General features: G+C 62.0%; 1 protein-coding gene and 1 long non-coding RNA gene across 7 annotated transcripts; both read right to left on the reverse strand.

The window, feature by feature from the left end:
* Positions 1 to 4,672: 4,672 nt before the first annotated feature.
* LOC132215819 (uncharacterized) lies at positions 4,673 to 7,682 on the reverse strand. Of its 3 annotated transcripts, XR_009448625.1 has the most exons (4): positions 7,604 to 7,682; positions 6,196 to 6,423; positions 5,779 to 5,912; positions 4,673 to 4,836 (listed from the first exon to the last, which is right to left on the reverse strand). It is a non-coding gene; the product is annotated as an uncharacterized LOC132215819 (long non-coding RNA). The 3 variants fall into 3 exon arrangements; XR_009448624.1 differs by lacking the exon at positions 7,604 to 7,682 and having other exon boundaries at positions 6,196 to 6,664; XR_009448623.1 differs by lacking the exons at positions 6,196 to 6,423; positions 7,604 to 7,682 and adding an exon at positions 6,036 to 6,142.
* A 6,392-nt stretch (positions 7,683 to 14,074) lies between these two features.
* On the reverse strand, positions 14,075 to 22,230 carry HEMK1 (HemK methyltransferase family member 1). Of its 4 annotated transcripts, none has more exons than XM_059664642.1 (11): positions 22,033 to 22,230; positions 20,678 to 21,037; positions 20,271 to 20,362; positions 19,868 to 19,961; positions 16,967 to 17,101; positions 16,614 to 16,678; positions 16,310 to 16,359; positions 15,681 to 15,789; positions 14,820 to 14,915; positions 14,609 to 14,722; positions 14,075 to 14,472 (listed from the first exon to the last, which is right to left on the reverse strand). In XM_059664642.1, the coding sequence occupies exons 2-11, from the start codon at positions 20,900 to 20,902 to the stop codon at positions 14,379 to 14,381; spliced, it is 1,074 nt and encodes a 357-aa protein (XP_059520625.1). In that variant the 5' UTR covers positions 20,903 to 21,037; positions 22,033 to 22,230; the 3' UTR covers positions 14,075 to 14,378. The 4 variants fall into 4 exon arrangements, with proteins under 4 accessions (XP_059520625.1, XP_059520626.1, XP_059520628.1 ...); XM_059664643.1 differs by lacking the exon at positions 22,033 to 22,230 and adding an exon at positions 21,132 to 21,997; XM_059664645.1 differs by lacking the exon at positions 22,033 to 22,230 and having other exon boundaries at positions 20,716 to 20,853.
* Positions 22,231 to 23,049: the final 819 nt, after the last annotated feature.

Here is a 23,049-nt window from a genome sequence, read left to right on the forward strand (position 1 = left end):
AGCAAGCCCAGAGCGGGAGGCGCTTTGATGGCGTGGCCAAAGCTCTATGCTCCGTGGGAAGACATTTGCCCCCAGGGACCAGGTCTAGTCGAAGCAGGCAGGGCCCAGAGCACAAGAGGCAGCCACTAAGGACTGAGGGAGGTTGGACCTCCTCCAGGCAGCCCTCCAGGACTGTTCTGCCACACAGTCCCCACTGGTGAGGCCCACACTCTGATGGTGTGGCTGGAGGGAGAGTTGTTGTTTTTTTAATCTTCACCTGAGGATATTTTTCCATTGATTTTTAGAGAGAGTGGAAGGGAGAGGGGGAGACAGAGAGAAATATCGATTGATGTGAGGCAGACACATCAATGGGTTGCCTCCTGCACACACCCCAACCAGGGCCCGGGCTGGGGAGGAGCCTGCAACCAAGGTACGTGCCCTTGACCAGAATTGAAACCAGGACCCTTCGGTCTGTAGGCCGACACTCTATCCACTGAGCCACACCAGCTAGGTCAAAGCTTTGCTCTTAAAAATGCCTCTCGGGCCCGGCCAGTGTGGCTCAGTGGTTGAGCATCGACCTGTGAACCAAGAGGTTCCCGGTCAGGGCACATGCCCGGGTTGCAGGCTTCATCTCCAGTGGGGGGTGTGTAGGAGGCAGCCGATCCATGATTCTCTCTCGTCATTGATGTTTCTCTCTCTCCCTCTCCCTTCCTCTCTGAAATCAATAAAAATATATTTTTAAAAAATGCCTCTTGGCCCGCCACCTCCTCCAAAGAAGCACCTCATGGCTGCCCACCCCACCAGCCCCGCCCTGAGCAACATCAGTGTGTGTGTGTGTGTGTGTGTGTGAGAGTATGAGAGTGTGTGTGTGTGTGTGTGAGAGTTTGAGTGTGTGAGTGTGAGTGTGAGTGTGTGTGTGAGTGAGAATATGTGTGTGAGTGCATGTGTGTGAGTGTGTGTGTGTGTGAGTGTGTGAGTGTATGAGTGTGTGTGAGTGTGTGTGTGAGTGCATGAGTGTGAGTGCATGTGTGAGAGTGTGTGTGTGAGTGTGAGAGTGTGTGTGTGAGTGTGTGAGATTGTGTGTGAGAGAGTGTGTGTGTGAGTGTGAGAGTGTGTGTTAACCTGTGCACTTGGCAAACACTCCTTGTTTTTCTCAGCTCCTCGATGGCCGTGTTATTAGAACAAGTTCTCAGGAAACCTTTTCTCCAAAGCCCCAGAGGCCAGGCCCAAGGAGGCTTGTCCAGGAGGGAGTTGAGGGGGTGGGTAATGCCAGGGGCGGCCCTGGCAGAGAGCACCCTTACCCCATGGGGCTAGGGGGGATCCTGGGCAGCTCGGCATGGTCAGCGGGCGTCTAGTGGGCAGGCTGAGCTGGGCAGGCAGAGGTGGGCGCCTGGGCAGACGCTTGACCTCCCGGGCCGTGTATGCCTCAGAGTAGCCCTGGCTCCCTCTCTGCCTACCCCTGAGGGCCAGGCTGGTCTCTGTTGCCCTTGACCTCTTCAATCAGGGTTGGGGACTGGGGCTTGGGGAGCAGTAGCACCCCCTTTCAGCACCTTGCCAACCGCCCCCTCTCTCCTGGGTCTCGGTGGGCGAGCTGGGGCCAGGCTCCCCGAGCTCCCTGTGGTCCGCAGGGCAGAGGCCGGTGGGCACCCCGCCCCCACGGTGAGGTGTTTTCGCTAGAATCGCAGCAGCTGCGGCTGGAGGCCTCTTCCCAGGAAGAGGGAGCCCAGTGCCTTTTCCAAGAACTCGGAGGGGGCGGGGGGGAGTTAATTTTAAACCAGCCTTCGCCGCTTCTCAGGAACTGGTTGCTCAACACGATCTTGCAGGTCCCGGGCAGTGGCAGGCGCGGTGCCAGCTCAGAAGTGGTGGGCGTGGAGGACACGCCCCACAGGGGAGCCCGGTGACCTTGAGGGGGTATAGGGCCCTGTCCTTGTCCACGCATCAGCGCCTGTCACCTCCGACTCCCACCGACCCAACCCGACTTGCTGGGGGGTGGGGTGGGGTGACTGCCTCTGTCCTAACCAGGTAAGTGACATCATCACAAGATGGATAAGCCCGGTGGCGGGCCCTCCAAGGGCCCCCAGACTGACCGTCCCGTCCCCACTGTCCTGCTCAGAACCTGCCACTCCCGTCCCCTGGCCTGCCCCTCGGAGGCTGTCTGATGGAGGCCTGTCTGAGGCCAGAGTCAGGCCTGTGCCATTGACCCCTGGATGGGACCCTCGGTATCAGGCCAGCGGGGGTGGGGGAGGGGGAGGGGGGGCCCAGGCAAGCTGGCCGAAGCTCTGGGCCCAACGAGGGGGGTGGCCTCGCCGAGCCTGCCCCGAAGCTGCCCGGAGGCAGAGTGCCTTCGTGTACACTGATCTGCTGTCCCCTCCCAGCTGACAGCTGGGCCCACCTCCCAGTGTCAGGTCCCTGAAGAGGCCCCTCCCAGGACACCCCCTCCTCTACCTCCACCAGCTGCCCAATGAGACTCCAGGAACCTGGGCTGGCGAGGCCACGTTCTAGGAAAGAATCCTGAGCGGCGACTGCCAGGAGCCCAAGTTCCCGGAATCGGCGCCGCAGGAAGAGGGGGCGCTTCTTGGAACTCGCAGGCCCCTCTGGGGAGAGAGGCTCGGAGGACGGGCACTGACCTGGTGGAGAGGGAGGAGGTGCTAACGCCTCAGCTTGGGTCGCGACCTCCAGGAAGCCCTCCTGGACTTCAGGTGCCTCCTTAGACATCCCCATCTCGGCAGCGAGTCTGCTGGGTCCTTCTAAGGGCTCTGCCTGCACAGGCCCAGGCCTGGCACGGCTTCTGCGGTTCCCAGCGTCCAGCCGAGGGGCAGGCACAGCGTGGACAGCCAGAAACAGTCGGGGCACAGGCGGCACCTGTGCCCAGGGGAGGGCAGCGTGGGTGTGGGCACGCAGGGGGAACAGGGATGTGGGGCACAAGTTTACCCCCCGCCCCGGCGGGGAAGGCGCGGGGAGAGGGGGCTGGCTCGGTGGGGTCAGCAGTGCCGGCCGCTCACCCGGGGCCCTCGCCGGTGGAGGCAGCCTCTGGCCGGGACCTCTGTCCTCCTTCAGGCCCGTCTTTTCCTCGGCCTCAGCGTCAGGCCACCAACGCCCAGTGTGCAGCCTTGAGCACGCATCTGGCCTGCGGGGGCCTCAGTTTCCCCGTCGGGAGAATGGAGAGGAGGAGGGCTGTGAGGGGTGTGAGCGGCTCCAGAGCCAGGCCACCTGTGTGACGAGCCAGTCTCACATCCCCTCTGAGCCACTGTCTGAAGTGGGGACACTGCGATCCCCGCCTCCCGGAATCACGGTGAGGAGTCGCTGTGTAGATCTGGCGGTTTTCCTTTCCCCTCGGGGTCTCCTCCCAGCCCGCCCTCCAGCCCCCTCCTGCCCAGGGGTCCCCGTAGACACAGCCCCACTTTTCCTCTGGCCCTCGGAGAAGTGAGACGTGCCCGCGGCTCTGCCCACAGGAGCGCAGGCCCGGTGTTTGCAGTGCCCCGGGCGCAGGACAAACGGAGGCCCGCGTTACAGACCGAAACATTTAAAGATTATAAATGAAGCTACAGACTGCTAACGAAAGATGTGCTGGCTTCCTCCTCAACAAAGGAACTTTCACAACAATAGAAACCTGTAAATCTGTGGTTTTTATATGTCTGACAGTCATAAAAATATAAGAGAAAGTCAAATATCATAAATGATTGAACTTGATTATTGCTCAGTTCCAGGTGTTCAGTGATGTTCGGTAAGAAATAAAGATGGGCTCGGGCCTGTGTGGCTCAGTGGATGGAGCGTCGGCCTGCGGACTGAGGGGTCCCTGGTTCGGTTCCGGTCAGGGGCATGTGCCTTGGTTGCGGGCACATCCCCGGCGGGGAGTGTGCAGGAGGCAGCTGATCGATGTTTCTCTCTCGTCGATGTTTCTGGCTCTCTGTCCCTCTCCCTTTCTCTCTGTAAAAAATCAATAAAATATACCCCCAAAAAAAGAAAAGAAAAGAAAAGAAATAAAGATGGACTTGGCTGGTGTGGCTCAGTGGTTGAGCATCTACCTATGAACCAGGATGTCACGGTTTGATTCCAGTTCCGGGCACATGCCAGGTTGCAGGCTCAATCCCCAGTGGGGGCTGTGCCGGAGGCAGCCAATCAATGAGTCTCTTCCATCACTGATGTTTCTATCTCTCCCTCTCCCTTCCCCTCTGAAATCAATAAAAATATATTTTAAAAAAGATAGAAAGACATGCCTAATACATAAAGTATTATATATTTATTCTGTAATATTTACTGTCCTCACTTTTATTCCAGTAAAACTATTATTATGTTGTTATAATCAAAATTTGCACATCATTACTATTGTATTGACAGTACTGATTTAAAAGACTCAAATAAAATGTTATATTCAAAGATCACAAAATAAAAATTTAATCTAATTTACTATATTAAAATGTAAAAGTATTGAAAATATATTTCAAAAATTGATTGTTAAAATAATCAAAATTAGTAAAATTAAAAAGCAACATACTAAGTTATAGCAAACTAAGGTCAAGTTCAAATTCAAAAGATGTGATATTAAAACTTTAACTTGTTAAAATTTTTATTAACAGTTAGATATTTTTATAGAAATAAAACCTTGTCAGTTCACATTCAAATCCTCTGGGAACCTTGAGGCGAGCTCACAACCTCCCCCCGTGGCCCTGGTGTCTTCACAAGTGCCTGCCAGCGCGGAGTGTCACCTCCCCAGGGATGGGGATGCCCTGAGTTCTTTGGCCCATTTACTGTGAACTGATTGTGTGTTTGTGATGCATTCCCCAGAGCAGGCCCCAGGCAGCGTAGAAGAGTGCTGACAGCCCAGGCACAAGTCCCAGCAAATGACACTGGAACAATCTGGAAAAAAATAAAGTCCAATGTCTTCCTCACACAGGCAACGACCGTAACTTCGAGATGGACTAAATATTAAAACACTAGAGGCCCAGTGCAGCATTCGTGCACTGGGCGGGGTGGCGGGTGGGGGGTGGCGCTCAGCCTGACCTACACCCTTTTGCAGTCTGGGAGCCCTTAGTGCTGCCGCTAGCACCACTGCACTCGCCAGCTGTGAGCCCGGCTTCTGGCTGAGCGGTGCTCCCCCTGTGGGAGTGCGCTGTCCACCAGGGAGCTGCTCCTGTGTTGAGCGTCTGCCCTCTGGTGGTCAGTGGGCGTCATAGCGACTGGTTGCTCCGCAGTTCAGTTGATTTGCATATTAGCCTTTTATTACGTAGGATGATAATGAGCCCTAAGAGTCCTGTAGGGCACCTCCCTGGGCGGCACCGCAGCGTGGATTAAGGGGAAGGAAACCTTTCTTCCTTCTGGCGCCTCCCTGCATGATTTGCCGGGCAGGTCTGGAGAAAGGGGAGTCACCTCAGAAATCCACTGGGTGTCCTCTCCCCATCTTGGGGGGTTCCCCAGAAGCAGACTCTGGGACAAGGATCCGAATAGGACGGCTCATTTGGGAGGTAATGCTGAGACAGGGTTCTCGCCCACGTCTGTTCACTTGCGGGTAGAGGCACGGACTGCCCTTGTTCCAAACAGTCCTTTCAGGGCGATTAGCATAGTGAACAGCCTTAGAAGACAGAAATGACGTCCGCCTCCAGGGCAAAGGGCGGTTTATTTATTGTCCAGTTTAACGAAGGCGGGGCAGGCTTGCTTGGAGCCTGTCATAAAAGATGTGGGTTCCCTTAGCTCAGGTTCCTCTCGGTAACACAACCCTCTCCAAGTACAAGCACCCTCTGGCCCTCATTGAGTCACCCTGTGGGAACTGGGGTTCGGGATGTGGTGCGAGAAAATGCTGACCCTCCGCGCACGGCTGCTGCTGTGAACAGTAGACTGCTCTTTGTTTCTCAGCCGGGAGTCTTGTGTCTTCTGCACGTCCTTGGGGAGAGGGCAGGCTCACCTGTCAGCTTGCAGGTTGAGTAAAATCTCAGCACCTGCCCGAGAGGAGAGGGACAGTGAGGCGGAAGGAAATGAAGCCAAAGCAGGTGTGTTTGGAGTGGGTCCCTCTCTGGGCAACTGAGGCTGGGCCATCCGTTGAGAGACGGCACAGAACGTACCTCAGGGCTGTCCCGCCAAGGGGTGAGGAAGCTGGGGGGGTGTCCACCCCCTCCCCTCCCCCCCCCCAGCACTGGCCCAGGGCTGCTCCCAGAGGTGAGCTGCTTGGAACTCACCGAGCTCTGTGGGTTCCATGGAAGCAGGGCCTTATCTGAAAACTACCTGTCCCCGGTGTCTGGCAAAATGCCAAGCAGGTAGTGCTCGAAGGCGTGCCACATGGCCCAGGATAAGGGCCTATCTACTCGCCTCTCTCCTCCACGGGGCCTGAGCTGCTGATGGGCCGGGTCTGTGTTGATTTTTCCTCCCTACGCCAGCAGCCCAGGGCAGGCCTGGCGACCAGCAAGTGCTCAGTAGAGGTTTGTGGCAGGAATGATGTGCGTAACCAGGCTTCTAAAATAAACGAAGAGGACTCTGTGTCCGCCAGGACTGACGGCCACCCTGAACTAGAGGAAGGCTGTCACCCCAAACCCACAGCCGCGCCCTCAGAGAGGCACCCAGGCTCCCTCCATACACAGGAAGCAAGATACAGCGCTCTAGCATCACCGGTTTTCAATCGTACCTTGAGCGTGTTAGCCAAGCTCTTAGACAAGGAAAATAAATGAGAACGGTAGCCCTAGCTGGTGTTGGCTCAGTGGACAGAGCGTCGGCCTGCGGACTGAAGGGGCCCGGGTTCGATTCCGGTCAAGGGCACGTAACTCGGTTGCAGGCTCCAGCCCGGGTCAGGGGCATGCAGGAGGCAACCCGTCGACCTGTCTCTCTCACATCAGGGTTTCTCTCTGTCCCTCTCCCTTCCACTCTCTCTAAAATTCAAATGGAGAAAAAACATCCTCAGGTGAGGATTTAAAATAAGTAAGTGAATAAGAACTCTATACATTAGCAAGGAAAAGACACATTTGTCATTGTGTTTAGCGGTAAAAGTTCAGTGTCAAAATTCCAAAAGAAGCAAAGAACAACAGAGCTAAGAGAAACCAAAGGGGCCAGCTATAGGGTAAACCGCAGACAGCGAGAGCTTGCCCAGGCCGGGCGAGGACGCAGGCCGTGTCTCTGTGCTCGGGAACCGCAGGCGCTGGGGGACGAACTTCGAACCTTGGAGGAGAGCAGCAGGGCTCACTGTCCTCGGGGCGCAGGCCTGTGCAGCCGCCGTGGGAACTGCAAGCCGCTGGCCTCCCGGCTGAGTTTTAACCCCCCCCAACACACACACACCAGTACCCACCAAACCTTCCCCAAGGCCCCCCAGCCAGGTGCACAGGCAAGGCCCTCATGTCCCCCACCCCCACCGCCACCTGAGCTGGTCAGCTGCGCACAGGCTGGCTGGTCCAGGGGTGGGCGGCTGTGCCGCTCCCGGAGGCAGGACAAGGCCAGGGGTGGGGAGTGACGGGCTCTGAGCTGCCCTGGAGACTCAGCCCTGCAGGGAAGTGCTCTGCTCTGCGAAGGAGCAGGGACCATTTAGTGAGAGAGCAGCACCCAGCACACCCGAGGCTCCCTCCACCTTGTCCGGCCCCACCTACCCCCCTAACTTAGCAGGGGTGGGCCCAGCACACAGCTGAGGGGAGCTCAGAACAAACAAAACCTGGGGTGGCAGACCCCGAGGGTCGATGGGCCCCGCGTGCAGTGTTCCAGGCCTCCTCTGCCCTCAGAGGCACACAGGGCCTTGCTGGGCCTGGGGGGGGGGGGGGGGTGGCGGGGGGGGAGGTGGCGTCACCGGCAGAAGTACTGGGCCCTCGGCTAGCTGAGGCTGAGGTGGGGGCGGGCGGGGAAGGGCAGAGTCTGAAGGTCTGGGCTGGCCTGGGCGTGGCCCCCACTGTTTCAGCCTCACAGGACCCTCCACCCCCAGCCTAGGGCTCCAGGGGTCGGTGTTATGTGCAGTAGGTGGGTGAACAGAGGGTGGGAGCCAGGGGGACCCCCCCAGGGCTGAGGACCAACCCTGAAACCCCGGCCACTCGTTAGAGGCCTGAGCAAGCGCCCACGTCCGGGGCCATGCATTCCTCGTGGGCAGGGCCCCACCCGAATCTCACACATACACACACACACACATATGCACACGCACTCACACGCACACACGCACACACATGTGCACACACATATACACACATGTGCACACGCAGGCGCACACGCACACCCGCCTGGCTTACAGCCCCTGCTCCTGCTCGGTGCTGTGGGGAGTGAAGGGCCTTGAAGGGGAGCGAGGACCTGTCACTGGGGAGGCCCCTCAGCGAGGGTGTCGACAGGAAAAGAGGGCTCGTCCCCAGGCCGTGTCCTCGCATGACCCTGAATCCACCCCACCCGGGCCCCAGAGGAGGCCGAGGTGCTGGGCTCCTGGCTGTGACTCAGCGGAAGGAAGGCAGGAAGGGGGGCGGGGTGGGGCGGGCTGGGGCCCTGGGGCTCTGCTTCTCATTTCTCTTTCCAGAGCGTAGCCAGTTCCCAGAAATGAAGGCACCAGAGCTGCAGCAAGCCCAGCTCTCAGGGCCCGGGGTCCGCAGGCCCCAGGGGAGCCCCCGTCCTGTCCTCTGCGTGGGGACTCTTCCAGGCCCCAGACCAGCGGCTGCGTGCCGGGCGGGCGGGAACTCAGACTTTCCAGGAGCCTGCGGCCCAGACTCCGTGCTGGGACACGCCTCTGGGTGAGAGGTGACACTGGGATGGAGCAGTCAGGGCAGGCTTCCTGGGAGAGGCAGAGGCTACCGACACCAAGGACCTGCGGGTGGCATCCTCAGGTGCCCCACAGGAGTTCCTCTACCCCCCCGCCCCCCCTTCCTTTCCTCCTCTCCTTCCTCTGTCTTGCTCTCTTTCATATACTTAACCATTGAGAAAAGCCCCGTTGAAAAACACCACACACAGACTCGAAGGGGCACATCACCGAATCGTGACGCAGAGCCCCCCCCTCTCCGTGTGTCCGGAGCTGAGCTAAAGCCCCCGCGGTCCCTGCAAGGAAGGGGCGCAGGGAGGCCTCCGGTCACGCTGCCTCCAGCGGGAACCGCAGGGTGACCTGAGACCGAGGTCCCAGCCAGGGTGCGCACTGCTGTTCTCCCTGACCCACTTCCGCCAAGAAAATGCTGAGAACTGGAACTTATGAGATGCATTTATGTTTAAGATCATGCTTTTATCTTTTTTTTTAAAAAAATACATATTTGAGTTCCACAGGAAACTCACTTTGCAAGAGCAGAATCCAGCCCAGCCGGTGTGGCTCAGTGGTTGAGTATCACGGTTCAATTCCCAGTCAGGGCACAGGCCCGGGTTCAGGGCTGGATCCTCAGTGGGGGGCCTGCAGGAGGCAGCTGATCCATGATTCTCTCTCATCATTGATGTTTCTATCTCCCTCTCCCTCTCCCTCCCTCTCTGAAGCCAATAAAAATATATTTAAAAAAGAAAAGAAAAAAGAAAAAAGAGTGAACTCCAGGGCTCTGGGGCTGGGCCGGGTTGGAAGGGCCGCTCTCTGCGCAGGCCGAGGGGCACTGGGCAGCTCCGGACAGAGAGCGCCTTCCGAGGGTGCCGGGCGCATCCACCTGGCGCTCCTTCCGGACGCCTCCCGGCCTGGGCACCTGGAACGCCCCCCGGGCAGGACCTGCAGGCTTCCGGGCCCAGCGCTGTGTTGCGTGGGCCTCACCTCACCACCGTCAGCTGAGAACTGGTGTTGGGGTCTGCACATGCGGAGTTCCTGAGCCCCCTCCCCTGCCAGGCTCCACCCGCCTCTGCTGGGCCTGTGGGAGTTGGGTGGGTGCCCAGGGGCAGCTGGGAGGGGAGGAAGCTCGCCCTGCTTCATGTCCGGTGCTTTCGGATTCGCCACTTTCTCCTTTGCCCTGGAAGCCAAGTGAGCTCTGGGGGCTCCGGGGGCGCCCACCTGGGTGTGGAGGCGCCCTGGGAATTGAGCCCTGGGCTGCAGTTGCCTCAGCCTTGTGGCCCGCTCACCCCCTTCCAGCTGGGATGTCAGAGGGGCTCAAACCCCAGCGTGGCCACTTCCTGGTTGTGTGACGTTGGGAAGCCAAGCCTCAGTCTCCCTCTGTCTACTGGGCCGAGGAAGGCGCCCTTGCCCGGCAGACAGAAGGTTTATGCAGAGCTGGCGGCCCCCGCACCAGCTTATCCACGGAGATGCCCGTTTCCTGCTGTGGGCACGTCCAGGCCTGGGAGAGGGCTTCCCACCCATCTCCAGGGCTGCCTCTGGGCTGTGTCCCCACATGGCCACATCTGACTCCAGAAGCCCCCTCCATCCCCTCACCCTGCCTCTGGCATGTCCTGAGGGCACCCCACACTCTCGAGCCGCTGGGACCCCCTCATCTGGAGTGAGGTCCTGGTCCCAGCCTGGGTGGGGCAGGGTCAAAGGTTCCAGTTGGCCACTTCCACTTTGGGGACCCTGAGGCTGAGAATCCCAGGAATGACCCCAATTCTATCCCAGCCGCTCAGCCCAGTCCAGGCCTGTCGCAGGGGCTGGCACTCCTGGTGGCTGGAAGGAGCTGGACCCTCCCCAGCTCACAAGGAGGGCCAGGCCCAGCAGCTCAGCTGTGGCACCTGCTCACCCTCACATGCCCAGGGGTGCTGGGCCAGCCACATGGCTTCAGGGGGCCAGGACCAGGCTTACATCCAGGCTCTGAAGGTGTGGGTGGCCCCCCGGGCCACTGAAGATGCATGGAGTCCCAGTCCCCACCCACTGTCTGTGCCGGCCAGCCTCTCTGGGGCCCACCCCTGGCCGCCTTCCATTGTCTCACTCCAAGCATTGCCCAATTCTAGCACATGTCAGACACTCGGGGCGGGGCCTGGCAGCTGGGCTTCCAGGTTGCAGAGGGTCCCCCGCCCCCGCCGTCTTGCCTCTCGGAGAAGTGATCCAGGCAGCCTACTATGCTCCTCAGAGCTCTTCCAGCCGCCGCCCACTTCCAGTTCCCACCCAAAGCCACTTCCACCTTCTGGTGTTTGCTGCAGCGACACTGCCTTCCGGGGACCACAGTGGACATTCGTTTCCTACGGCGGCTGTAACCACCCCAAGTGCGGTCTGAACACAGCACACGTTCATCCTCTTACAGGGCCAGAGGCACCGAGTCCGGTCAGCGGTGGGCAGGGCTGCATCCTTTCTGAGGATCCTCCCTCCCTCCTCTCTCCTAGCACCTGGAGACGTCTGCGTTCCCTCCACGGCCTTTCCTCCGGCCTTAACTCCGGCCGTGCGTCCGTCCCACCCGGCTCCCACCCTCTCATCTCCTCTCGCTCTGACAATCCCTCATCACACGGAGCCCCTGAGCAATCCAGGACCATCTCCCACCTCCAGACCCTTCTGCAGGGGAGGCAACATTCACAGGCGTGGGGATTAGAACGCGGGCATCTTTGGCTCAAAGACTTTGGGGCCACAGGAGTGGCAGAGCTGCTTCGCCAGTCCCAAGCCTTGTCCAGAGGGCTTGTCCAGAACTGAGGTTGCCATGAGGGATGATCAGGCCACCGTTCTGGCCCACACGCTGGCCGGAGGCTGGCTGGGGCCCAGCGCTCCAGGAAGCCTGGCGCCTCCCCTGCGGTTGCCAAGGACAGCCTGTGCTCCTGGCTAAGCCCGTGCCGACAGGTGCACTCGGTCCTGGAAGTGGCCAGGCCTTCGTGGCCTCCTCTCCCTGCTGACGGGACTATGTGAGCTGCTGTCGGGTCAGAGATGAGCTTCATGGAAAGTTCCAGCTCCGTTCTAGAAACGGACTGGTGTGACACGTACTGGTGTGACACGCATGAAGCACGGGGTATGCCAGGCCCGTGTGGAGCCCGAGGAGACAGCCAGGTTTCCAAAGCCGGGGGCGGAACACCCGCGGTGCTGGCGAAGCTTGGGCCAGGGCTGGCGGGGAGAACAGAGGTCAGGCGGTGTCCCGAGGAGGCTGCTGGTGGCGGAGCCTGAAGGAGTGTGATTCAGATGGCAGCGCGGGGCAAGGGCGCTGCTGACAGCCGCCTGGGCTGGGCGAAGGGAGGGAGGCATGGCTTGGGCATGGAGCTCTGCAGTAAGGCCGCGTCTGGGTCAGCAGAGAAGAGTCCAGAAGTGGCCTGGCCAGCGTGTTAAGCAGTTAGAGCATCAGCCTGTGCACAGAGGTTCACGGTTTGACTCCTGGTCGCGGGCACACTTAGGTTGCAGGTTTGATCCCAGCCCATTGGGGCAAGTGTGGGAGGCAACCAATGGATGTGTCTCTCTCTCTCACCAGCCCCCTTCCACTCTCTTTAAAAAAATCAATGGAAAATGGCCTCAGGTGAGGATTAACAAAACAAACAAAAAGAATCCACAAGCGGCCAGGGATGGACACCTGCAGGGCTGCAGTGGCCTAAGCCTGGCCGGGTCCTGTTCTGCCAGGAGCAGAGGGCCTGGGGCGGGCCGGGCCTTTCCCAGCGCCTCCTCCTCCGCCTCTTCAGACCTGGGCTCTGCAGGCCACTGACCCCCGCGCGGTCATGGGGAGCCGGCCCGGGTTTAGGGCAAGGATCGGGGAGTTATGCCCCGAGCACGCCATCAGACCCCGGCGCCCTCTGCCCACGCAGGGCTCTGCTGGAGGGCGGAGCAGGCAGCAGACATGTCTCTCAGGGGCCACCTCGGCCTGTGTCCTCCTGCTGTCCCGCCTCCAGGGCGCAAGGAGGCAGCGTCTCTGGCTCCGGCTCCAGGACGGGCGGTGGCCTGCTTTCCCCGGGCTGGAGCCAGCGGCCGCTCTGGCCTGGACCTCAGGGCTCTGCGCCCTGGTGAGGAGGGAGAGGGGGGCAGTGGGGAGACCAGCTGCTGGGCTGCAGCTTCCTGTGGCTCCAGCTCCAGAGGCAGAGAAGTTGAACCCAAGACTGAAACCCCGCCTCCCCTCCCTGCAGAGTTCCGCGTCTCTGCCTGCCCGTCGTGCCAAGCGCCAGGTGCCCGAGGACACAGGACCCGCCTCTGCTCCCTCTGAAGCACAACACCCGTGAGAGGGCGTCCCAGGCTCGCCCCGCCCCCCGCCACCGTGAGATAAAAGCGCTTGGGCCCATTTCTCAGGCTCGGAAGCCAAGGCTGCGGGAGGTGAAGGCATCTGCCAAGGCCACGCCGTGGTGAGGGGCAGAGGCTGGGACCTGCACCCAGGCTGGTGTGGCTCCGACATGGAGCTCCATGTCCAAGGCCCCGCCCTGCCAGTCCACTTGGCTGGGCCTCTTTCCCGGGGGAGTCCAGCTTTTCGGCTTTCTGGGAAGGACGCTGTCCCAAGGGTGGCTCCTGCTTCAGTGACCTCAGCGGTCCCTACGCTGTCATCTGCATCATTATTCCTTGGCGGCCATGCTTGCCAAGGCCTTCCCTTCCCTCGGCGATGGGCCTGCGGTCAGGAGGGCGAGCTTCCGGGGAGCCAGCACCAGCCGAGGTGTGGCCCTGGCTGGGGGACAGGGGACACCAACTGCTGGTCAGGGAAGCCAACGGCACAGGAGGAGGGGAGGGCAGCGCTGGCGAGGACCCGGCGGGCAGAGGCGGAGCACAGGGCACAGGGGCCAGAGCCTCGCTTGGCTGTTCCCCGCCCAGCCTTCCCAGGTTCCTTCCGGAACAGCCATGAAGTGGAGTGCCTGCCCAGGGAGTGGGCACTCGATGCCAACAACATCCTCCGCCGAGCTGACAGAGCACAGGAGGCTGCCGCCGCCTCTGGCCCTGGAACCAGAAGAGCCAGCGTCTCAAAGTTGCTACCCAAGGTCCCACGCGAGACAATCCCGAACCCAGCATCCTGCTCCAGCAGAGAATGCTGCCACCAGCCACAGGCACCAGCAGGCCAGGCCCTTGCAGTCACCGGGAGGGAGGGGAGTGTGATGGATGAGCCCGCCTGGCTGCCAGGTCCCTCTGAACCCCCTGGTACAGGCTCCACCAACACCTGCCAACCTGTAGGTTCCCTCTAGGCCCCTGGCAGCCGCCAGTCTGCACAGACCAGAGCTGCGGGGAGGTCGCACCGGGTCTGCAGGGAAGCGTGGGAACTCGGCCAGGTGGTGGAGGGCCCGGCATGCGAGGCCAGGAACACCTGGGTGCCGCCCTCCACACCGCTCCCATGCCACCCTGCTGGGCGAAGGGTCAGAGGACCCACAGACCAAGGTGACAACACATCAGGCCACCATGTCCGCCCTTGACACTTTATTGGCCAGCTCTCCCCACTCCCGAGCTGTCCCACCAGAGACGCTATGCAGCTGCACTGGCCCTGCCGGTGGGACGGAGCCAGACTGGGCACCTGGGTCCCTCAGCTCCGGAGCTGGACTGGGGGTGCCCTTGCTCTTTGCTGCCCCGGGAAGCAGGAAGGACACCTCTCCCTTCCTTTTGCCCCAAGTCTCCTAAAATGGAGAGCAAGGCACCCAGAGCCGCGGGAATGCACCAGCGCCAGCTCTGGAAGGTGCCCACCCCTCCCAGGAGCAGTCCAGAGGAAGTGTCATCCGGGCACTCCGGCAGACTGGGGCGCTGGCCAGGCATCCACAGGGCAGCCACCGTGCGGCCCAGACCTCCGGATATGCAGGAACCGGGGCCTAGGACACAACAAGGAGCCAGTCACTGCCTGGGCCCGGGGAGGAGCAGGGAGTGGGAACAGCACCCTGTCCCCCCCGGAGCCGATGGGCCAGTGGAAGGACCCGTGGCTGTGGGGCGGGGGGAGGGGAGCCTCACCTCCCGCAGAAGTCCTTGCGCACAGCCACGAGCTCGAGGGACAGGCCCGGCCGGCGCTGAAGCCAGCCGCTGACCAGCTCTGGGTGTCTGGGGTCCACTTCTAAGAAGAGGCTTCTACATGGGGGAGAAAAGGGCCAGCTCAGCCGGGCAGGGCTGTGACCGCCAGGGCAGGCGCAGGACACACTGACCAGGGGACCCTTGCCCTCCCTACCCGGAGTCCTTCAGGAGCCGAGGGGCCAGGGCCAGGAGGTGCACGATGACGTCCATGCCCTTCTCCCCGCCATCCAGGGCTGCGGGGTCTTCGTAGCTGAGGGGAGCAGGGGGTGAGAACGGGACAGGCGCGAGGGACAGTGTGCAAGAGCTGAGCAGAGCCTCCACGAAGGGCCCGTGCCCTTGCACGCTGGGCAGAGGAGGCCCCAGATGCCAGCAGCTCCAGCTCCCCCGATGGCCCACCGGCACCACATGCCAGGCAGTGCCCCGGGCATGAGCCTGTCTCCCCACAACAGGCTGCTCCTATTCTGGGTCTGGGGAGGCCTGGGGCTGGCCCTGCCCACCCTGGGAGCCTGGGGAGGGGAGCCAGCACCCTGACCCACAGCCACTGCCCGTGTGGGGGCTCCTGGGCTACCCCAGGCTCTCAGCCCATTGGAGAGCAGGATGGCTCAATGCAAAGCCGGAAGTAGTTTTGGTCTCAGCTTTCCTGCTAAGTCCCCCATGACCTGGGGCAAGGCGCCTCCCCCGTCTGGGCCTCAGTCTTCTGTAAAACGAGCACCTTCGATGCATTCTGTTCTGTCTGACATTCTACAGTGTCACCGCTGAGCCCTCCATGGCCTGCAAAGCCCGGCCACCCCCTTTCAGAGGCAGGAAACTGAGCTCAGAGAGGCCAGCGGTCGTCCAGTGTCCTCCGGAAGGCAGAAGCCAAACCCAGGTGGGTCTGTGGGCTCTGGAGTGAGCTCTCTTCCACCGACAGCATCCCTCAGCCTCTCCTCCATCCCTCCCCCACCCCCACAGTGGTCCTCCAGGGCAGACCCCTTCCACTCGCCCTCAGGCCAGCCCGTCCCACCCCACCCCGCACCTGCGGATCTCAGGGGCCAGCTGCTCCATGTCCTGGTGGAAGACGTAGGGAGGGTTGCTGACGAGCAGGTCCATGGGGCCCCAGGGCAGAAGGTGTGCCCAGCTGCCCTCTGTGGTCACGGGGATCACAGCAGAGAATGGGAGGTAAGAGTGGAGCTCCGCCCACCACCATGCCCCTGGGAGCCTATCTCTGGACCCCATAAGCCAGACTTGCAGGTCAGTGCCCAGGCCCCCAGGGACCAGAGGGGCACTCAAGTATTTCGGCCTTAAAGGGTTTCTCTTGAGCTTCTGCTTATCTCTTGACAACAAAGCAGGCGCTAGATAACTCATTAGTTACAGGGATTTGGAAGATAAGAAAAACTCTAGGGCTGGTCCCCTCCAGGGTCAGGTCAGCCCAGGAGGCAACAGGGACTGGCCTGTCCTCAGCAAGGATTGGTCTGATACCCCCTGTGTGCGTGCATGTGCGCACGTGTGCATGTATGTGCATGTGCATGTGTGTACATGTATTTGTGTGTGTGAGTGTGAGAGAATAAGTGTTGGGAAGCCTCCCCCAGCTCTGCAGACTGCCTCATCCACCCAGCAGCCCTGTCCGCAGGACCCCACCCCAGGGAAGCTGGGTGCGGCAGGTACCTGAGGTCACATCCAGGGGGGCGATCCGAATCCTGTCCTGCAGCTGAAGCCTGGAGAGATGGAAAGGGCTGAGCCCAGGGCAGACTCCTACCCTTGGCTACGAGGCCTGGGAGGGTAAGCCCTTCCCGGGCTGTGAGACCCCTGGGCCCACGATCCACTGTATCCCCCTGGGAGCCAGCCAGGCTTCCCAGTGCCTCCCCCTTCTCGGGAGTGGACGTCGGTGGGTTTGCTACCTGAGTAGGGGCTGAGATCAGGCCTGAGCCCGATGCCCCGCACCCTGACCTTCCGGTCCGAGCCCGCCTACCTCTGAGCGTTCTCTCGGGCCAAAGATATGGCGGCTCCTGCCTTATCCACAGCGATGACTCGGCTCTGCCCCAAGAACAAGGGAAGGGCACATGGGAGGCAGGTGCCGGGAGAGGTCAGGCCTGGGACCACAGCCTCACCAGCCCCGGCCAGAGAAGGAGGGATACCCACACCTCTCCCCTCCCTGCGCCAGGGTCTGGCCAGACAGAAGGTATGGGAGGTGGAGGCTGTGACCAGGCGGGCTGGGCTGCCCTAAGCCTGATAGCTGCCCCTCCAGTGCTCCTAGCAGAGACGGGGGCAGGGCCAGTGAGTACCAGCTAGTCCTGGGAGGGGAGGGGTGCTGAGGATGCTCACCTGGGGCAGCTGGCTCAGCAGGCTGAGGGAGATGGCTCCCGACCCACAGCCCACCTCCAGGATGAGGGGGCCGCCTTGGGCTCCCACCGCACGGGGCTTCTGGGCCACCTCCTCCAGCACCCACTCGACCAGCTCCTGCAAGGCAGCGCGGTCTGGATCAGAGGAAGGGTCAGCCTGGCCCCTTGGGTCTTGGCACAGAGACCAAGCCTCCTGCTGGGAACCCACCCCCCAGGAGCAGCGGTCACCTGCCCCAGGGTAGCGAGTCCGAGGCAGCAGAGCATGGCTGGCGGCCGCCTTTCCTGTTCCAAGCCCCGCTGCACCGAACAGCTATGCCCCCGGCCTGTTCCAAGCCCCGCTGCACCGAACAGCTATGCCCCCGGCCTGTGCCAGGCCCCGCTGCACCGAACAGCTATGCTGACGAGGGAGATGACCTGGCTCCAGGCAGAGGCACTGCCCTCAGGTGCCCCCGGCCTGTGCCAAGCCCCGCGGAAACTCGGGTGCCGGCAGCAAACGGGGCCCACGGCGCTGGGACTGGCACCGAGCAGCTGGGGCTGTGGCCGGGGCCGGCGGTCTCGGTGGTGAGGCCGTGCGCCGAGCAGCTGGTGGGAGGCCGAGGCTGTCAGGTGGGAGGCTCTCTTGGTTTCCTGGCCGCAGACAAACCTGCTCTGGCTGGAGAATGACCCCTCAGCCGACCACACTGGCCACCACTTCACAGACACCCCAACCTCAGAGACACGAGCCACAGTGTGAATGGCTGCCCGGGCAGGCTGTGAGGCTGAGACTGTGCCCGCCGCCTCTCTCTCACACACAGACCACAGGAGGGTCCTCCGGCTGTGGAACCACCGGGGGGAGGGGGGAGACCACACCCAAGGAGCCCCGACACTCCCTTCCTGACCCCGTGAAGGGCCTCCCTCAGCGTGAAGGAGGCCCCTGGGGGAGGCTGCGAGCCAAGCCGGTCGCAGGCCCAGGCGCCTTCCCCAGGTGAACGAGGACAGAGTGGGGTGCGGGCAGAGGGGCACGCAGGAGGGAGAGGGGGAGCAGGCAGCGGTCGGCTCTGCCTGGAGCCACTGGCTCCACAGGACTCCACCCCCCAAGAGGCTGGCCCGGGCCTCAGCAGGACCTGGTGCCACGAGCACCCCTGCCAAGATCTCGTCCCTGTGGGGCGTCCCTGTGGGGTGTCCCAGGACGGTGCATTGCCTCCCTCCAGCCCATCACAGAAAGGCCCTGAGCCTCCTGCACCCCGCAGAGCCTCACACCCAGGCCGACGGGAACGGCTCCCCCTCAGCCTGGGCGTCTTGCCGTACACCCCGCAGGCCCAGCCCGAGCCGCCTCCCACCCCAGGGAAAACCTGACCCGCCAGGCCACATGCCTACCACTTGGCATCTGACTTCTGCCCCCGTTATCAGAAACCACCCTCGCGGGCAAGAGAAAGCAGGCACCACGATGCCTCGCATGTACCCGCGCTCCCACTGCCCGCCACAGGCCACGTCCTCTCCAGTTCTTGGTAAGCCCCCCCCCCCCCCGGTGTGGCTTCACACTGGGGTAAACTGGGCAAGTTCTGAGAACTGTCTGTACAGTGAGGCGAGGACTTGGGCTCCCAACCACAGCCGCCCCTCTGCCCCTCCCGCTGCACAGAGCTGCTCTCTGGCCCAGACCCAGCCAGGAAAGGGGGGCCACAGTAGAGCCGGAAGTCTACACTCAGACCTGGGAGTACATGACTGGGGCCAGGTCAAGCCTAAGGGGACTCAGAGGTCATCACGGTAGCTTCCCTCCCAGACCCTGACCCTTGGGAGCTTCAGGGAACCCTGAGTGACCTCCTGGCTAGAGGTCACATGCTTGGGGGAGCCACAGGGCCTCCCAAAGCCTGCAGGTGGCAGGCCACATCCTACTCTGTCTCAGCTCCCCTTCCCGGCTCAGCCAGTCCCATGTGGGACAGGCCCATGGGATTTATGGGGCCCTGACTGGGGAGTCAGGGTGTCTGAGTGCTGCCCCATGCTGCCCGCTTCTTCCCATCCCTCAACTGTGCCAGCCCTCAGCAGCCCTGTGACTTCAGCAAGGTCTGAGGTTCCTACTGTCCCCCCTGACACTGGGCAGTGAGGTGGGTCCCCGCTGGGCAGGCAGATAAGGCCTGGTCTTTCCCAGGAATGTTTGTGTTTCTAGAAACACCCCCTTCTCAGAACTTGGCACCCTCTGGCTTCCCCCACCGGCCCCCCCAGCCCCAGCCCCAGCCCCTGCTCTTCCCTGGTTCCAGCTCTGCCACCTATGAGGACAGAGGGAAGCCCGAGAAGTCACAGAACATCCCGGATCGGGGTGCCCGGCCAAGCGACCCTGCTGGGGCCACCTCCCCAGTCCTGCCGACTTGAGGGACAGAGGTGATCGCTTCACCAGATGGTAGGTTTAAAAGGACCCTCATCTGGAGGCCCAACCCGCTCATCGTCTGGGCCCAGAGGGGGCAGTGAGCTGCTGGGGTCACACGGCTGTACCAGGCCCCCAGGTCCCCAGCGAGAGCCCTCCCCGCTTCATCTCCGCCTCCTGAGAAAGAGGACATCCGTTTCCTACAGGGTCTATGGGTTGGGTAGGCCACTGGCCCGAGGACGACTCCCAGGGGAACGACAGGCACAGGCGAGGCACTTGGTAAACAGAACCAGTTGCGGTTCCCGGAGCCACCGCGAGCCCTGGCGGCAGGGGCGATGGCTTCGGATAAAAGGACAGTCAAGGAAGCCAGCCGGAGACTTCTGTCCTCTGGGCCCCCTCTACCCAACCAGCCAGGACACAGCCGCTTGCCTGGAAGGATAGCAGCCATGGGGTCCCAGCGCCCTCTGGAGGAAGTCTGGGGCAAGACAAGTGTTCTGAACCCCACACTCCTCCCCAGGCGGCTGGCTGTCCTGTGGGCGCACCTACCTCTGTCTCGGGCCGAGGGATGAACACTGGGGGTGCCATCTTCAGATTGAGCCCGCGAAAGTCCCACTCGCCAAGGATGTACTGCACAGGCATCCTGCAGAGGGGCGGGGGTTAGAGTGCAGACCTGGGCCAAGAGGACACGCCTGGGGTCAGGGGTACGTCACACTTGCGGCCTAAAGTGTAAGGTAGGGCCATGTCTCCTGGACCCCGGGACCCTAGCCCAGGCCTTCCCTCCCTACCTTCTTCCTGTTTATTACTCTGACCCCCCTATCCTCACTCCCTCATCCCAAACACCTCCCTAGCCCTTGGACACTCCTCCTCCCTGGTCGTGAACTTGGGGCTGGGGGAGAAGCAGAAGCCCCGCCCCTCACGGAGCCCTCGGGGCCAGCCCACGGAGGCTCACCTTTGCAGTCTACGGCTACTCAGCTCCTGGACGCACTGTAGCTGCCAGGGGGTCAGGGGCTTTGACCGAAGTCCCGGCCTCAGGCTCTGAAACTGTCCCACCGAGAATGTGAGTGGCTGGCTCCCCTGGCCCAGAGGCCCTGGCCCAGGTTTCTTATGTGGACACCGCATATGGGCCCCACCCTGGCCATCCCTGGCCACCGAGCCTGGCACACATCATAAGAGTTTGTTGGATGGAAGAGTAAGTATCCGCCTAAGGCATTCCTCCAAAAAAATAGTGTCACCCTTAGATCAGCCCTCTCAGTGGGACTGAGAAGCCCGGAAGTCCCTTCCCCCAGGTCCCCCTCCCCCCATCCCCCTTCTCCCCAAGGTGCTCTGGTCCCCCCACTGGACATCACTGCACTTAACTGTTTTGGCTCCAAGGACATGAGCCACGATGTACTCACTGGATTCCCGGGCCTCGGGGATGCCCCTCTTCTCAAAGACCGCCGTCCACTGGCTGACCAGCTCTGTGGCACTCAACCCAGCCTGAGGCAGGTGGGGTCGCCAGGAACTGAAGGCCCGGCCCCAAGTGCCTCCCCGCCTCCCGGGGCCAGACAGGAGGGCCCGCAGCATTCCACCCCAAAGCTCCATGTCTCCGGGAAGGCTCCCCCCCGAGCACGCCCAAGCCCCCACGTCGTCCTTGCGATGTCAGCTGCCGAGGCCGGTCACTGGCCCGCTGGGGGAGAGGCAGAGGCCACGGCTCTGGCCTTCAGGCGTGCTGCCCACCTGGCGGAGGGAAGGAGAACCCGTCCAGCCGCTGAGCCCATGGCCCACTCCCTCCGACTTGCTGCCGGGCGAGGGCTCGCTCTGGCGCTGTCACCTCCACGGCTCCATTCTGAGCCTCCCCCACCTATTTGGTCCTTCTGGTCTTGGCCAGTGATGTTCCTTCACGCTGTTAGCGGAGGTGGGTTGAACCCACAGCTCAGTCCCTGCTGATAAACGGGCCAGGGCCCGGGCGTGGGTGTTGGACAAATCTGTGTGACCCAGAGTAGGTGGCCTTGGGGAAAAGCATCATTTCCGGGTCTCGGTTTCCTTGTCCATCACATGGGGGAAATAACACCAATTTTATGACCAGCGGTGTGTTCGTCCCTGAATGTCAAGGGTCTGGGAGCCAGCCCAGCAGTCAGAAGGGACTCGATGTTATATGCTCTGGACTAATATTACGGGGCGGGGGGGGGGGGGGCTGCCTTTGCCGGGCTCTGCTTTTGCTATTTTGCCTGGACTGTCATAGATTTGGACGTGGAAATGCCACGCCCCCCAATTCAACCCATAACCCTACATGGGGGCATGACTTGCCAGCTAGCATGCTGACAATTTCTGCTCATTTTGCACTTGAGTTGCACAAACTCTTCACGGAAGGTGTTGAGTCAGTGATGCCCTTTCCTTTCAAGGGACCAAGGTCCCGACAAGCTCGACCGAGCCTGTCCTGGGTGCGCATCTGCAGAGCAGGCGGGAGCAAAGGAGGCTCCGCGGGGGGGGGTGTGGGGGGGAGACCGGCCCGACGTCACCAAACCCAGGGCCCCGGCCTGTCCACCGAGCGCCGCGGGGCCGAAGCCAGGGGCCCAGCTTCCCTCTCGCTCCCGCACCGCAACGTCCAGGATGCGAGCGAGTCGCCTCCCCAGCCCATTTCCCCTTATGTACACGGGGCTGGGGGTGAGGTTCTCCCAGGTGTTGCAGCCCGGGCACCCCCGCCCCTCCCGACCCCCACCTCCAGCGCATACCTGCGCGAAGGAATACCCGACCCGCCCGCGAGCCCCCAGAGAAGGTCCGGGGCCCGGATCCCGGAAGTGCGGGCCCGCGGTGCGCTCCCTCCGACGCCCGGCTTCCGGGTCGGCGCAACGGAGAAAGGGCTCGGGCGGACCCCGTCGCCCAGCTCCAGGGTTCCTAGAGCCACCGAGTAGCTCCCGAGAGTCCCCTGCGGGCGGTGAACCCCCCTCCCACTGCACCCGCGGGCCCCGGGCGGGAAAGTGCACGGCGGTGTGCGGGGTTGCTCCGTGGGGGGCCGACCTCCCGGAAACACGGCTCCAGCCCGCGGTGACTGCTCCGAGCTGGCGTGTGGGTACCGGGCCGGCGGGAGGTAGCCAGTCCGGAAGGAGGCGTGTCACCAGCCGGTCCTGGGTTCGAGAGTTGATGCTAAGTCAAGGGGCGTGGTCTAGCAGAGGCAATGCGCAGATAGAGCTGCACCTGTGCGGGTCCCAGTGTTGAGGCGGCTACCACTTTGGAGGGCGGGACCCTGGACCCTGTCCAGGACCTGGCGAGGGAGTGAACCGAGCCATGCGGGGGCGGGGGCAGGTGACAGCGGAACCCCAGGGCGGCTCTAGTTCCTCTCGCTCCCGCTTTAGGGTTGGAAGCAGGAAACCAGGGCTTGAACCGCGTCGTGAGGCTTTGCCCAGGTGCCCGGCCCTCCATGTCCAGGTGCCCAGCTCTCCATGGGCCTCAGTTGCTCCTGTGAAATTCACCGCAGTGTCCCGCAGTGTGTCCGGCCAACGCCCCCTCCCCTCCCCAGAATCTGTTATTAACGAGATCACTGTTCACCAAACTAGTGAAAATGCAGTTCCCCGGGCTCCGTCCCGGCCCCGGGGAGCCCCCGGGAATCGATAGCTGGAACAAATTACTTCGGTGATCCCCCATAAATTCCTTTGAAAACCTGAGGATTCGAAGGTATCTGAAGGCCGGCATGGCTCAGTAGTTGAACATCGACCTATGAGCCAGGAGGTCACGGTTCGATTCCTGGTCAG

Source organism: Myotis daubentonii, chromosome 14 (genome assembly GCF_963259705.1).
Source record: "Myotis daubentonii chromosome 14, mMyoDau2.1, whole genome shotgun sequence".
Taxonomy (NCBI): domain Eukaryota; kingdom Metazoa; phylum Chordata; class Mammalia; order Chiroptera; family Vespertilionidae; genus Myotis; species Myotis daubentonii.